General features: G+C 38.1%; 1 protein-coding gene and 1 long non-coding RNA gene across 2 annotated transcripts; both read left to right on the forward strand.

Annotated features, from left to right (window-relative positions):
• On the forward strand, positions 2822 to 3494 carry LOC110271686. Its single transcript, XR_002362259.1, has 3 exons — positions 2822 to 3129; positions 3221 to 3274; positions 3363 to 3494. It is a non-coding gene; the product is annotated as an uncharacterized LOC110271686 (long non-coding RNA).
• On the forward strand, positions 5921 to 6616 carry LOC110266398. The gene has a single exon (XM_021110971.1). The coding sequence runs from the start codon at positions 5921 to 5923 to the stop codon at positions 6614 to 6616; it is 696 nt and encodes a 231-aa protein (XP_020966630.1).

Here is a 16876-nt window from a genome sequence, read left to right on the forward strand (position 1 = left end):
TTGTTTAAATACTAAACTAGTAGCCTAGGTTTACAAAAAAATAAGTGGACTATGATGGATGATGCAGAGATCCACTTTCTGGGGCCCACTTGGTGTGTGCTGGGGCTGAGATTTAAGTAAGTCACGTGCAGAGGCCATTTGTGGAGTTGAACGCCAGTTTTTGTGCCAGTTTGGGCGTTCAACTCCAGCTTTTGATCCTTTTCTGGCGCTGGACGCCAGAATTGGGCAGAGAAATGGCGTTGAACGCCAGGTTACGTCGTCTATCCTTGTGCAAAGTATGGACTATTATATATTGCTGGAAAGCCCTGGATGTCTACTTTCCAACGCAATTGGAATCATGCCATTTAGAGTTCTGTAGCTCCAGAAAATCCACTTTGAGTGCAGGGAGGTCAGAATCCAACAGCATCAGCAGTCCTTTTTCAACCTGAATCAGATTTTTGCTCAGCTCCTTCAATTTCAGCCAGAAATATACCTGAAATTACAGAAAAACACACAACTCATAGTAAAGTCCAGAAATATAAATTTTTCCTAAAAACTAATGAAAATAGACTAAAAACTAACTAGAACATACCCAAAACTATATGAAATTAACCCCAAAAAGCGTATAAAATATCCGCTCATCACATCGCTATCAGAAGACGAAATCTCCACCACCTCCAAATACTCCTCAGGGTCCTCCTCCTCGTCATTAGATATTTCTATGACCTAACAAGAATCTCGGGTACTGCTATCATTGCACTGGTCCATGATAAACCCCCTTTGTAGGGTTTATCTTGTGTTGGATTTAGAGCATTTTGCTAACCTTTTCTCACATTTAGCCAATGATTTATCATGATTTTGTGATTTCTCCCTTATTTGTGCCTAAGTGTAAAAAGTATGCTTTTTGGTCTTTGATTAGATAACTTTAACTTCTCCTTGATTCCATAAGATGGCTTGATGTGTTTGTTAGTAATCTCAGGTTGAAAAAGGCTAGGAATGGATCAAGGGAGCAAGGAAGGAAGCATGCAAGTGGAGAGGATCATGAAAAGCCAAAGAGTTGAACTCGGCCATGGACGCGCGCGCGCACCAGGCGCTTACGTGCACCTTGCGAAGTTGCCCATGGACGCGTACGTGTGCTGTGCGCGTACGCATCGGTGCTGATTTATGATTTTTTTAATGAAAATGTGGCCAGCGAATTCTCAAGGCCTATGGGGCCCAATTCAAGCCAACTTTGGCGCCAAAACACTCAAAAGGACCAAGAATTGAGGGGAGGAGGGGGATCATCTATCATAACACACATTAGGCTAGTTTTATTTTTAGTTTTAGAGAGAGAAGCTCTCACTTCTCTCTAGGATTAAAATTAGGATTAGGTTTAGTTCAATAATTTAGATCTAGGTTTCAATTCATGCTTTCTTCTTCTTCTACCTCTCAATTTTATGTTGTTACATTCATCATTCTTCTATTGTTGTTATTACTTTCTTCTACTTTGTTTGTAGATCTACTCTTGTTCATTCTATTTTCTCTTAATGCAATTTGAGGTAATTTATGTAGATCTTGTTTTCTTTGATTGTTGTTGTTAATTTCCTACATTCAATTATTGCTAGATTCTATTCTTGTTATCAATTTACTATGCTTTTCTTTTGTGCCTCCCAAGTATTTGATGAAATGCTTAGTTAGACTTTAGTATAGATTTTATCCCTCTTGGCGTAGGTAGAGTAATTAGTAACGCTTGAGCTATCTAATTCCTTTGTTGATCGATAATTGGAAGTTGCTAATTGATTTGGATATCACTAACGCTAGTCTTTCCCTTGGGAGTTGACTAGGACTTGTGAAATCAAGTTGATTCATCCACTTGACGTTCCTCTACTATAGAGGTTAACTAGGCGGTAGCAATAGACAATTCATGATCACAATTGAGGAGGATAACTAGGATAGGACTTCTAATTCTCACAACCTTACCAAGAGCTTTCATAGTTATTAGTTTACTTTCATTGCCATTTACATTTCTTGTTTAAAATCTCAAAAACCCCAAATATAACTCATAACCAATAACAAGACACTTTATTGCAATTCCAAGGGAGAACGACCAGAGGTTCAATACTTCGGTTTATAACTTTTAGGGTTTGTTACTTGTGACAAACAATCTTTTGTATGAAAGGATTATTGTTTGGTTTAGAAACTATACTTGGAACGAGAATTTATTGTGAATTCTATACCGTCAAAAATCTTCTCATCAGTCCACGTGTACAGGTCAACTAGCGAACACAGGTCCATCTGCTGGCATCTGCTCTAGTCTCTCCATTGAAGGACCTAACTGATCTCATGACTACACCCCAGACGAAACTGATGCAATCGGCTCAGAAGGAAGATCCTCATTAGGCTGAGGTTTCGAAACATACTCCTCGGCTGGGATAGGCTGAGGGACTACCTAATCTTCTGGCTGTGCTGGATGAAGGTGTATAGGTCCATCCAGAAAAAGAGGGTGAGTTGGGTCCAAGTGAAGCCACGATAGCGGAAACTCATATGGTGCATCAGGATCGAAGTGGGGAGGTGATTATTGGGTGCCGGAAAGGGTGATTACGTAATACATACATGCGTACACGAGGCTTGGCCACCACTACATAGAAACTCCGATACACCGGGTCCTCGTAGATATACGTATAATCATGCTCGTAGAAGATCACTTCCATCGCCATCTAAAGGTGAAAAATGAAGGGGTAAGAACTGGGAAGTCCTTAGTGTAAACCCCGTTAAATTAGTAGATAATTAGTCAATAAATTAATTTTTAATAAAGAAGATTAGAAATATGAATATTATATTAAATTAAGATACAATGCATCAAAACGAGAAATTTGACACTAATTTCGAAGAAATCGGTCCAAGATTGGACCGAACGGGCCGAACCAGTTGAACCGGGCCCAAACCGGGCACGTGGGCCCAACCGGCCAGCATTTAAATGAGCTAAAGCTCATGTTCTTCTTCAAGGATGCAGCAAATGCAATGCACCAGAGAGGAGAAAAGAAAGGCACGAAACCCCTGCGTCAACTCTCGAATGCCGTAACTTTCCGATCCGAGCTCCGATTGCCACACCGTTTGCGGTCATGCGTTCACCGCGTCGAGTTCTACATTTCTATCAGAACAATTTTATAAGTAAGTCATTAAATACTCCTAACCACTCCTTTCCCCCAATTCTTGAAAGTATAGTACATGTATTGAATTTCTTTACTTTTTGATGTTTTAGGATCCAATTAGCTTGAGGAAAACGTCACTCTTGCTTATGTGAAGCTTGGGTAAGGTGAGAAAATCATAATTCCCTTTTAATTTCACTGAATTTGAGATTTGAGTATTAAATTGGGTATATATGTGTTATAAATGTGTATTAGGTTGTGAATAAATAATTGGAGCTTGGAATTGTGAATATTGGAACTTGGAGGAAGCTGAGCCTAGTGTTTACTGAATTTTGGAAGGGCTGTGTTTATTATAAATAAGTTACCTTGATCACTACGAGGAAATCGGCCAAGGTATGGTTTAGGTATCATGCACTTAATATATAATGTTCTGTGAAAACTTAGGCTAGATGACCATAAGATAAGCTGGAATGCAGGTGTATGTTTAATGTTTAGTAATTTGATTGATGGATATGTTTGGTTTGGTTTGGTGATTTGCTTATGTGGTGGAGATTATTACTATATGGATGATAGAAGGATACATGGTTGAATTATTGATCATATGATTATAGGCATATTGAAGGAATGCTTGATGGATTTGTTGAAATATGAAATTGTGTAATATTATTGAATGATGGTTGATGAAATGATATAGAGTTTACTGAGTATTGTTGTTGGCATTTTGAGTTGATAATGATAGGTTGGAAATGTTTTGGAATATTGAATGAAAATAAGGTTTTGAGGAATCTGCAAAACTTTGGTTTTGGGCCAAACTTCGACAGGTTATAACTTAGCTTCCGGGATCCCAAATTGATTTTAATTTGTTTTAAATGAAAAGTGGATTCGTGAAATTTGTATCGTTTGAAGAACGAAAGAAACAAAATTTAAAATGATTGAGATATGACCATTGGAAGTTTTGGTGTTAAACCTGTCAATTCTGCAGCTGAATACTCCATGATATGCAGCTTTCTGGTTGATTCTTTTTTTTGAAGAACGTACGTCCATGCGTACGCGTGGCATGGGATTTTGGCGATGCGTACACGACTGATACCATCCGCACGCGTAAGGGGTTGTAAGCATGTCCACGCGTACTCGTGGCCCCTATTTAAGCAAATATGGTTTTCAACGTTTTTAAACTGTAGTTCAAACCTCTAAACCTCTATTTTCATTCTTTTAGACATGAATAGTTGTATTGCACCTAATAATCAGATAAAGTTAGGAAATGGGGATGACTTGGAGGTGAAGTAAAGCTGAAAAGTGATGAATTCATTATGAAATATTACGGATGATCACGTATGATGCTTGGCTTGATAATCAAATGAATGATCATGTATGAAACTTGGCTTGAATGATTAAATGATTTGAGATACGAGATTCCCTGGATAAAGTACCGTGGCTTGCCACCACGTATACCAGGTTGAAAGCTCGATACTCTGTTGACCCTACGACGTAAGGGTGACCGGGCACTTATAAATTCCCGGGAATATTAACCCCCATTGAGCAATATTGATTATTTGAAAAGAAAAGCTATGCATAAACTCTTGGGGATGCACGTCGAGGGACAGTCTAAGGTTTTCGGAGTTGTCGGGTTGGCTGGATAATCGACAGATGAGCCTCATGAGCCATAGGACAGGCATGCATCATATACATTCTACTTGAATTACTTGTTGTGCATTAACTGGGTGTGCCTAAGTGTACTTGCCATGCTAAATGGATATTTGTTACCTGTAGTATTTGTGACCTTCTTGTGCTTGCCCTTATTTGTTTATTTTTCTGTGAAATGCTTACGGAGATGGAGGTATGGAGGAATGGCAGTATGGGACTTAGATTTATTAAGTTAGACTTAGATACTCTTAGAAAACCACCTTTTATGGCTTCTGTTTAATACTCTAAGCTCTATAATCTGAGTGTCGGCATTCTAGGATTGCCTCTGGCATTCCCAAGACCTTATATATTTTGTGTGTGGCACCTTTACCATACTGAGAACCTCCGGTTCTCATTCCATACTATGTTGTTATTTTTCAGATGCAGGTCAAGAGTCGTCTCGTTAGGCGTCTAGACTGGTGAAGTGAAGTGGTTACTGGGTTATTTTGTTGTACATTGATGTATATATATATATATATATATATATAGATATGTACTTAGCTTTCTCTCCGCACAACTTATTCTTTTGATCCACTTAGAGGTTTATGGAGAGGTATGATTTTATTTATGTACATTTGGGTTTTGGATATGTATAAATATATGTGAGTATATTCTCCGGCCAGTCTTGACTTCGTAGGCTAAGTTAGGAGGTTATTATTTTGTATCCTTGGCTCTCTATTCCTACTTTTATTATCTTATATTTGATAGTTATAGTTTTCTTCAAACGCGACTTATTCCGATTCCGGAGCGTTGCACTTTTCATTTCGTGATTTTGTTTTACCCATTTTTTAAGGCTCCTAGGTTATTATATTCTTTCTGCTATTATATGTATACATTTAATTTTAGAAGTCACATCACCTTGCCACCTCTGTTATACATCCTAGGTGTAATACTCTGTGTGGTAGGGTGTTACATTATGGTATCAGAGTAGTTCATTCTTGTAGAGCCTGGGAGATTGACTGACTATGCTTCTGTGCATATTGTGTGTGTGACTATGTGCTACCTAGGATATCCGACTAGTATGTGTAGCATACATGTTCGTGAGCATGCATTGGGACTTTAAAGCATTAAACTTGAGATATTGAGATTGATCACCTTAATATCAATTGTTTGGTGTGAATAGGAACCAAATGTCGTCTCGAGGATCCGAGCAAAGTGTTTATAGGGAAAATCTTAGGACCGAACCGATGCAAGAACCTCGAGATGGAAACTCGGGTGCTGGAACAAGAAATGTAGGTCAATACTACAGGTCTATGGCCCTTACTGATTTTCTCAAGAGTAGTCCACCTCAGTTTAATAGAAATGTCAATGCGTTGGAGGCTGATCGGTGGTTTCGAGATGTGGAGAAGTTTTTGTACACTCAGCACGTTCCTAAAGTAGAGCCAATGGAAATAGTAATCCGCATGTTGGAGGGAGATGCTCAGAAATGGTGGCAGGAGTTATATCATACCTTGCAGATGGAGTTAACAGATATCCCTTGGAATAGATTCAAGACGGAATTTTACGGGAAATATTTCTTACATCCACTTTGCACTGCAAAGGAATTGGAGTTAATGCAGCTAAAGCAAAAGAATATGTCTGTTGCTGACTATACCCGCGAATTCGGCAACTTGTTCCGTCTCACAAGAGTTTGTCAAGAAAATCCAGCCGACTATGAGGAGTGGAAGTGTGCTCTGTATGAGAAAGAACTTAGGAGAGACATCTTTAACTACGTGTATCCGCAAAGGTTAACGAATTTCACTAAACTGGTTAAGAAGAGTCAATTCGCAGAAAATTACTTCATGAAGTGGGCGAAGCTACAGGAAGGTGATAAACCCCCTTTGTAGGGTTTATCTTGTACTTCATTTAGGGGATTATATCACCTTTTATCCATATTTATTCAATGAAATAGCATGGTTTTATGATTGTCTCCCAATTCATGCTTAAGTGTAAAAACATGCTTTCTAGCCCTTAATTAGCTAAATTTAATTCACCCTTGATTCCATTAGATGCCTTGATTTGTTTGTTAAGTGATTTCAGGTGGAAAAGGCCAGGAATGGATCAAAGAAGTGAAGAGGAAAGCATACAAAGTGGAGAAATCATGGAAAAGCCAAAGAATTGGAAATATGCATCCACGCACACGCGCATTGTACGCGCACGCGTGGATTGCGAAAACCTCAAGGGGCGCGCACGCGTACTATACGCATACGCGCTGATGGCCGCACATGATTTTTAAACAGAAAACGTGCCCAGCGATTTCTGAGAGCTGTGGGGCCCAATTTACAACCAACTTTGGCGCCAAAATGCATATAAAGACCAAGGATTGAAGGGGGAAAGGGGGGGAGAGTCACTCATTTTTACTCATACACACACATTAGGATTAGTTTAGAGTTAGTTTTAGAGAGAGAAGCTCTCACTTCTCTCTAGGATTAGAATTAGGATTAGGTTTTGTTCTTAGATCTAGGTTTTAATTCATGCCTTCTTCTACTTTTGATTCTCCATTCTTGTTGTTACATTCATCTTCCTCTATTCTTTTGTTGTAAGCTCTTCTTTTTTGTTTCCATGCTTTGTTGTAGATCTACTTTTGTTCCTTCTCTTCTCTTTCAATTCAATTAGAGGTAATTCATAATAATTGTGTTCCTTTTGATTGTTGTTATTGATTTCTTACAATAATTGTTGTTAGATTTTATTGTTGTTATCCATTTACTATGCTTTTCTTCAGTGCTTTCCAAGTGTTTGATGAAATGCTTGGTTGGATTTTAGTGTAGATTTTGTTCCTCTTGGCCTAGATGGAGTAATTAGTGACGCTTGAGTTATCTAATTCCTTTGTTGATTGACAATTAAAAGTTGCTAATTGATTTGGATACCACTAAAGCTAGTCTTTTCCTTGGGAGTTGGCTAGGACTTGTGGAATCAAGTTGATTTATCCACTTGACTTTCCTCCATGATTAGAGGATAACTAAGTGGTAGTAATGGACAATTTGTGATCACAATTGAGGAGGATAACTAGGATAGGACTTCTAGTTCTCATATCTAGCCAAGAGCTTTGTTAGTTGTTAGTTTATTTTCTTTGCCATTTATATTCCATGTCTCTTATCCCAAAAACCCCAAAACATACCTTATAACCAATAACAAGGACACTTTATTGCAATTCCTAGGGAGAACGACCCGAGGTTCCGATACTTCGGTTTATAAATTTAGGGGTTTGTTTTAGTGACAAACAATTTTTTTTATGAAAGGATTATTGGTTGATTTAGAAACTATACTTTACAATGAGATTTCATTAGTGAAATTCTAAACCATCAATAATTCCGATCATCAAAATGGCGCCATTGCCGGGGAGTTACAATGGTGTTGTGTTATTGGTTATTGTACATATGTGAATATTGTGAATAGTTTTCGTGTTGGATTTAGTAGCTAGATTTTAGCTTCTTGTTTTTGTGCCTTTTCTTTTTGTCTTTGCTATCATGAATTCTCACTTTGGCTATGAGTTTGGTTCTAATTGTGTTGTAGGAAATGTGGACTTTAATGACAACACGTACCAACGATGGGACACTTCAAGATGGGAGGAGCCTCAAGGAATTGATCACTCCTATTGGCAACAACCTCCAGATACTTATAGGTATAATTTTGTATACTAGTGCATGTCAATTTGATGGCTATGGTGACTCTTTTTGTGATAATCAAGTAGCACCACCATATGCTTATGAACCTTATCCTCAATATGACTATCAACCATGCTCACAAGCCTATTTTTACCAAGCACCTTCTTGTAATCCACATCCATTGTATGACCAATCACCCATACCATATTCTTATGACCATTATGAGCAAGAACCTTTGGAACCACCACAACCCTATCAAGATTACTTCCAAGAACCACCTTAATATATACCATTTCTATACCCGTACCAAGAAGAACTACCTTTCTACTATGAACCCTCTCTCCAAAATGATGAACCCTCTTATCAACCCCAAGCCCCAATAGATGACTCTCTCACCTTGCTACTTCAAGGACAAGTGGATATGCAAAGGAACACCCTAGAGTTTGTGACTAACTTGAACAAGATAGTGCATACTTTAGCCTACCAATGCTTGAATACTCAAGGTGCTTCCGTAACCACATGTGAAGAATCAATTGAAGATCATAGCATGAAGGAGAGATTGGAAACTCTGGTGGGAAATGAGGGATGTTATTTTCTGTTGGAACAATTGGAGAAGCCTATGGTTTTTGAAGAAAATGAAGAAGTGGTTGAAGATTTAGGAGATATTGAAAGTCCATGGGAATGTAGCATCATGGAGAACTCTTCCAAGAAGCTTGATATTGATGTCGGGGAGGGTGCGCAACCTCCAAGGCATACCGTCGTTGGAGACTTGGAAGAGGTTTATCAAGAGATGGATTCAATCATGGATGAATTCCTATCTACAATGGAATCCTCTCCCATTGGATATGGAGTTGAAATTACAGAAGAATGTGCACAACCTCTCATACCCTTGGTGAACAATGAAGAAGAGAGTGAATAGGAAAAGAGCTACCAAAGGGAAAAAGTTGGCATGGTGTATATCGAAATTGAAGAATATGAAGAGGTTGATCAAGAGATGGATTCATTCATCAATGAATTCATATCCAAAATTGAATCACCTCCCATTGAGCAAGAAATAGAAGTTCTTGAAGACAACACCAAGCCACGTGATAAAAGGGGAAAGGTTGAAATTGAGAAAGCTTGCAAAGAGGTGGAGATAGTCAAGGAAGAGCACAAGGGAGTGGAGCTTGCAAGATCATTGGGACCACCCCTTCCTAAGTCACCATCCTACACAACATTCAAGTGGGTAAAATTCTTATCCCTAAGCTTTACTTTCTCACTTGAATATGGTTTGATTGAAAATGATGGTCAACTTAGAGCTCTTTGTGGAGTTAAAAGTAGGAAAGAGTTATGTAGTGGTTGGAAACGTCATTCTAAGCTCATGATGGTTGCAAGCTCAAAATTCAAGAGCAATGGTTGGTGTGGAACCAAATTGCATGGTTCTAGGAAGTTGTTTGGAAGCTTCTTTGAGAATTCCAACGCCATGCCACCCGGATGGAATAATGATGACCAACTTAAGGACGGGTGTCAAAACAAAGTGTGGGATCCCGGATCGCACAAGGAAAATCAAATTTGGGAGCTCATGGTTTGTGAAGAACTCCATCAAAGCTTGAAGATATTAAAATTGAAGAATGGAGCTTATTGGAGATTCAAGCATTGGTGGATGTTCAAAGATAGTTTCAAGCACAAGCCACCTTGAGAGGAGCCCCTTCAGCTAGTACCCTTTTAGGTCTCATCCATTCGGCTTGAATCTCATGGAAAACTGATTTGTATCTCCTTGCATCGAATTCCCTGTTCTTCTCCATTGGTTGCTTCACTTTTCTTCTTTTGTGGCTAGATGAGGCTGCCATTGGTTCTTTGGTTGTGGTAAGTTACAAGCTAAAGTTGACAAGGTGAAGCAAGAAGTGTTGTTGGAAGTGTGGTGAGGTTGTTTTCGGCAAGAGATAGTTATGCTATGATGAAGGAAAATGTGCATGAAGGAGATTTGGTGGTGTTGAACTCGTTCCCCAAGTGGTTCTTTATAATGCCTCAAGTGAAAAATGGACGGCTAGGGTGGCTTGTGAAGGGTGGCTTGATGGTAAATATATGAATTAGGGAGAAGGACGAATTGCTTTTCAATTTCTTGGAAGTATTCTGGGTGCATTAGGTTGTACATGTAGCAATCTTTTCTTGCAGAACTTCCTTTTCCCATGTGTTAGCTTCAAAGACTTGTGAACTTTCTTTTTGACCAAGCACCGTACCTCCCTTTGTCTTTTTCCTCCATTTTTGTCTTTTCTTTTGCACCTGCACAAGCAAACAAGGGTGCTATCATTTTTCGGTCCATGATGAATAGTACTTGCACATGTAAATCAATGATTAACTTCATGAGCTTAAAGCCGTGACTTGTGTATGTATGCACACTTATTACTGGACACCAAACTTAGTGTTTGGTAAGGTCTCCTGATGACATATATTGTTTGGATGGTTCATTGCTTTGTTCTTCTTTTAACCATTCTTGGTTACTTTAAGCTCAAGAAAATGCATAAAACATCTAAAACTATCAAAAAAAATGCTAGTGAAACTAGCCTAAGATGCCTTGGCATCACCCCCCATAAGTCCAACTTAAGGACAATAAATAAAAGTGCTTGGTGGGAGACACCACACCATGGTAATATATTTTCATTTTCTCTTTTTGTACATATTGATAATTAGTTTAAATTCATATTTTTGGTTGATTTGTTGAGTATAATTGATAGTTTAGTATGTTAAATGAGGTTTTATGGTGTTTTGGTAGCTGTTTGGAGGTTTGGAATGCTTGGATTGGCGCAAAAACATAGAAATTTTTTTTTGAAAAATAGAGCACCATCCGTGCGTACGCTCACTACGCGCGTACGTGTGCATCAAGAATTTTTCCTACCCACGCGGACGCGCCATGTACGCGTACGCGTGGATTGAGAAATTCCACCCCCAAGCCAAAAACCCGAGAGTTGTGCGAACGTTGCGCGAGCATTGTGCCTTTGGCACAAAACCACTACTCGTGCGTACGCGTACATGATGCGTACGCGTCAGTCTCGAAATAAGCCATCGATGTAGACGCGCCATGTACGCGTATGCGTCGCGTCCATTGCACCAACATTCGTGTGCGCGCGCCATACGCTCGTACGCGCGGATGTCCTTCCTTCAACACATCTCTTTTCTTCTTCTCTTTCCATTTCTTTCCTTCTCCTTTCTTCTTCCCTTCTTCTACCCCTCATCCAACACTCCCAAACACCATTGATAACCATTTACTTTAGTTAACTAATTAGTTAGTTAGTTAGTTGATTAGTTAGTTTTAGTTAGTTTTCATTTCATTTTCTCTTTTTCATTGTAAGTGTTGGATTGTTATTCTTGTTTACCATAAATTACTGATGAGTATTAAAAAGGGATGTTATCTTAGCATCATTATGTTTATAATCTTTGTTGGATTCTATTGTTGTGGTTATATTTTGCTACTTGGTTTTGAGTTTTTCATGCTTACCTTTTAAGAATACCAAGTGATGAGAATTGCCTTTGAGCTTGTAACTCTTATTGAATTGCATGATTTGGCCACCATGTGATTTGAACCCTATTCTTTGATTAGGAAATCTCTTGACATTAGATGTTGTGTATTTACTTCAATGCTTTGTATTCCATGATCATATCCATCCATACGCTTTTAGCTTGAATGCTCTCATGCTTCCTTAATGCTTATTTTACGTTACAAGCTTACTTAAAGCATTTCAAGCATACTAGAATGAGTAAAGTGCATGCTTCTTTAGTGACATAGCTTTTACGCTAATGTGTGTTCTAAACCGCGCGCAATTTAGAATTCACACACTTATTTGTCATTAATGTCACACTAATTCACTCACTCAATTCTAGTGATTAGTACCTCATTCCAACATTGTTTCCTTCTTTGCTTTTATTCTCTCATCTTATGGTGTTATATTTTTGTCTTTCATGAATAATGCACCACAAGCAAAAATGGAAGCGGAAGAAAGAACGCGCAGCAACCGGTTCATCTACCAGCTGAAGGTAGCAATCCGGAAAGGCGCCATACCCCCTTGCTCATCTTTGAGTGCACCGAGGACAGTACAAACTTTTAAGTGTGGGGAGGTCATCCGACCGGTCGGCGATTTTGGGTGACAAATTTCTAATCCTAACACTTTTGTATTTCATTTTAGGTTTTTTGGATTTTTGTTGCATTTTCTTAATTTTGCATATATATACATAATAAGCTTAGTCAAAATAATGAGGTTCTTCAAGATTTCTATCTATAGGGCACCAATTGATTTGATTGAAAAATTTTCATAGAACTTGCTTGAATTATACATATTGTGGATCATGTTTTTGAGCTAAGAACACAAGCAAGTGAGACTTGAGCTTAATGGCGTGGTTACATTATATAACCACTTATTTTTCCTTCTTGTGTGCATTATTCTCTTTCTATGATTGTAATCCTTGATTTGTTTGATTCTTTATGTCCATTATTTTATGTATTCATGCATTTATATGATTGAGGCCATCATTTCAATTAGCTCACTTACCCAAATAGCCTTACCTTTTATCTTCCATTGTTAGCCAATTTGAGCCTACGCTTAACCCACTTGTTCATAATTTTTGCACATTACAAGCCTTGAAGCGAAAAATAATAAAGGTCCTAATTTGGATCTTTGATTAGCTTAGGCTAGTGAGTGTGTGTCATTCAAGTGTGGAAAATCTTGGGACATTGGGTGAATAAAAGGATAGTTTTATATTTTGTTGTAAATATTGGGAATTGGGTACATGCTCATGTATTGATTAAATATATAGAACTTATGTATTGATGCTCTTGTATATAGTTTGAAATAAAAAAAAATAAAAAATATATATGAAGAAAAGAAGAAGAGAAAAAATAGAAAAAGAAAGAAAAATGAAAAAAAAGAAATAAAAAAAGGGAGTCAAAATGCCCCAAAGTGAAGCTCAATAAAGATCAATGCATAAGTGTTGTGAAATGAAAAGAAAATGCATGAGTATGTTAAAAAGTTAGTTAGGTTAGCTTTTGAATTGTATAGGATGTCATAGGCTAGGTGGGAAGTCTAAGCTTATCAAAGATTCAAATTTCAAGCTCACTTAACCATATATGCATCCTACCTTGACCCTAGCCCCATTACAACCAATGAAAAGACCTCATGATACTTGTATGCATGCATGAAATAAATGTCGATTGTTAGAAGAAAAACAAATCTTGGAAAGCATGATTAGGGGAGAATTGAGTAAATCAACCGTAAACACTTGAACGAATAGAGTACAAATACTACCGGTGAGGGTTTGATGCTCAATTACATGTTTTCACCTATAATCATCACTTTGCATGCAAGTTTGTAGAAATATTTAATAACTCAATTCAATTATGGATTATATTGGCTAATACCTTTGGCCCTTGTGCTTGCATTGGTTTTCTTGGAAATTGATTTGTTTTGACCAAGCAATTGCATTCATGTAGATAGTTGCATATAGGTAGATTGTATTTAGTTAGGTTTCATTGAATAAATGCCATACCCTTACTTCATTCTTGGTTTAAGCATGAGGACATGCTTGGTTTAAGTATGGGGAGGTTGATAAACCCCCTTTGTAGGGTTTATCTTGTGCTTCATTTAGGGGATTTTATCACCTTTTATCCACATTTATCCAATGAAATAGCATGGTTTCATGATTGTCTCCCAATTCGTGCTTAAGTGTGAAAACATGCTTTCTAGCCCTTAATTAGCTAACTTTAATTCACCCTTGATTCCACTAGATGCCTTGATTTGTTTATTAAGTGATTTCAGGTTGAAAAGGCCAAGAATGGATCAAAGAAGTGAAGAGGAAAGCATACAAAGTGGAGAAATCATGGAAAAGCCAAAGAATTGGAAATATGCATCCACGTGCACACGCACTGTACGCGTACGCGCCGATGGCCGCACGTGATTTTTAAACAGAAAACGTGCCCAGCGATTTCTGAGAGCTGTGGGGCCCAATTCGCAACCAACTTTGGTGCCAAAATGCATATAAGGACCAAGGATTTAAGGGGGAAAGGGGGCGGGGGATTCACTCATTTTTACTCATACACACATTAGGATTAGTTTAGAGTAAGTTTTAGAGAGAGAAGCTCTCACTTCTCTCTAGGATTAGAATTAGGATTAGGTTTAGTTCTTAGATCTAGATTTCAATTCATGCCTTCTTCTACTTTTGATTCTCTATTCTTGTTGTTACATTTATCTTCCTCTATTCTTTTGTTGTAATCTCTTCTATTTTGTTTCCATGCTTTGTTATATATCTACTTTTATTCCTTCTCTTCTCTTTCAATTCAATTAGAGGTAATTCATAATAACTGTGTTCCTTTTGATTGTTATTGATTTTTTACAATAATTGTTGTTAGATTTTATTGTTGTTATCCATTTACTATGCTTTTCTTCAGTGCCTTCCAAGTGTTTGATGAAATGCTTGGTTGGATTTTAGTGTAGATTTTGTTCCTCTTGGCTTAGGTGGAGTAATTAGTGATGCTTGAGTTATCTAATTCCTTTGTTGATTGACAATTAGAAGTTGCTAATTGATTTGGATACCACTAAAGCTAGTCTTTCCCTTGGGAGTTGGCTAGGACTTGTGGAATCAGGTTGATTCATCCACTTGACTTTCCTCAATGGTTAGAGGTTAACTAAGTGGTAACAATGGACAATTTGTGGTCACGATTGAGGAGGATAACTAGGATAGGACTTCTAGTTCTCATATCTAACCAAGATCTTTGTTAGTTGTTAGTTTATTTTCTTTGCCATTTATATTTCATGTCTCTTATCCGAAAAACCCCAAAACATACCTTATAACCAATAACAAGGACACTTTATTTCAATTTCTAGGGAGAACGACCCGAGGTTCCGATACTTCGGTTTATAAATTTAGGGGTTTGTTTTAGTGACAAACAATCTTTTGTATGAAAAGATTATTGGTTGGTTTAGAAACTATACTTTACAACGAGATTTCATTAGTGAAATTCTAAACCATTAATAGTTTCGATCATCAGAAGGCTATGGAGAGACTGCTCCAGACGAGCCGCATAGAGCCGGGCTAGGTGAATGCTACAAGTGCGGGAAGCCGGGGCATATGGCTCGAGACTGTTCACACAGAAAATGCCGGGATGCAGCCGAATTCGATTTTCATACCCGAGGTAACCATAAATTAGCAGTTGAATTTCGAGCTTCCCTGCATATTATTAATATGTGATATTCATTCGTAATGTATGACGCACATTGATAATCGTAAAGCCCAAGTTGATGATTGGTCGAAGGCTATTAGTTGTTAAGACGGAGTAATGTTTAGTTAACTTAGAAGGATGGATTGGTTTGGAGTGATGTTAGGTTTAAAATAGATAAGGGTCAGAGATGAAGACATTTCGAAGACTGCTTTCAGGACACATTATGGTCATTATGAGTATACGGTGATGCCTTTTGGATTGACTAATGCTCCGGCAGTATTCATGGATTATATGAACAAGATTCTCCGGCCGAACCTGGACAAGTTTTTTATTGTCTTCATTGATGATATTCTTGTTTACTCTAAGATTGAGGAGGAGCATGCTGATCACTTGCGAACTATGCTGCAAATTCTAAAGAGATAGGAAGTTATACGCTAAGTTATCTAAATGCGAGGTCTGGAAAAGTGAAGTGAAGTTTCTTGGTCACTTAGTGAGCAACCAGGGAATAGCTACGGATCCTACTAAGGTAGAAGCAACGATGAAATGGGAGCGACCAACTTCAGTGACAGAGATCAGAAGTTTCCTAGGTCTGGCGGGGTATTATCGCAGATTCATTAAAGGATTTTCACAGCTCGCCTTACCTTTATCTAAGCTGACTAGGAAGGATACACCTTTTGTCTATATTCTGGAATGCGAAGAGAGTTTTCAAGTATTGAAGCACAGGTTGACTACTGCACCCGTGTTGGTATTGCCTAAACCAAGTGAACCGTTTGAAGTGTACTGTGATGCATCATTAAAGGGTTTAGGATACGTTCTGATGCAGCACCAGAATGTCGTAGCATACGCCTCACAGCAATTAAGGCTGCATGAGATGAACTATCCGACACATGATTTAAAACTTGATGCTGTTGTGTTTGCTTTAAAGATTTGGAGGCACTATCTCTATGGCGTTAAGTTTCATGTCTTCTCAGACCATAAGAGTTTAAAGTATCTTTTAGAGAAGAAAGAGTTAAATATGCGTCAAAATAGGTGGATGGAGCTTCTGAAAGACTATGATTTTGAAATTGAATTACCATCCAGGAAAAGCAAACGTTGTGGCAGACGCCTTGAGTCAGAAGTCCTTATATGCAGCTTGGATGATGCTGTGAGAAGAAGAGTTACTAAAGGCATTTCAAGGTTTGAACGTGGGAGTTAGAGAAGAATCTGGAATTCAGTGTTTAAGTCAGTTGCAGATTTCAAGTGATTTGAAATGAGAACTTCTGAAGGCTCATTGATGACATGTCATCTTGTGCATGTTTTCTATGTTTTTTCATACA

This window comes from Arachis ipaensis, chromosome B01 (assembly GCF_000816755.2).
Source record: "Arachis ipaensis cultivar K30076 chromosome B01, Araip1.1, whole genome shotgun sequence".
Taxonomy (NCBI): Eukaryota; Viridiplantae; Streptophyta; class Magnoliopsida; order Fabales; family Fabaceae; genus Arachis; species Arachis ipaensis.

Excerpts from the sequence above, each read along its gene's own strand:
- LOC110266398 (XM_021110971.1), top strand. The coding sequence starts at position 5,921 with ATGTCGTCTCGAGGATCCGAGCAAAGTGTTTATAGGGAAAATCTTAGG.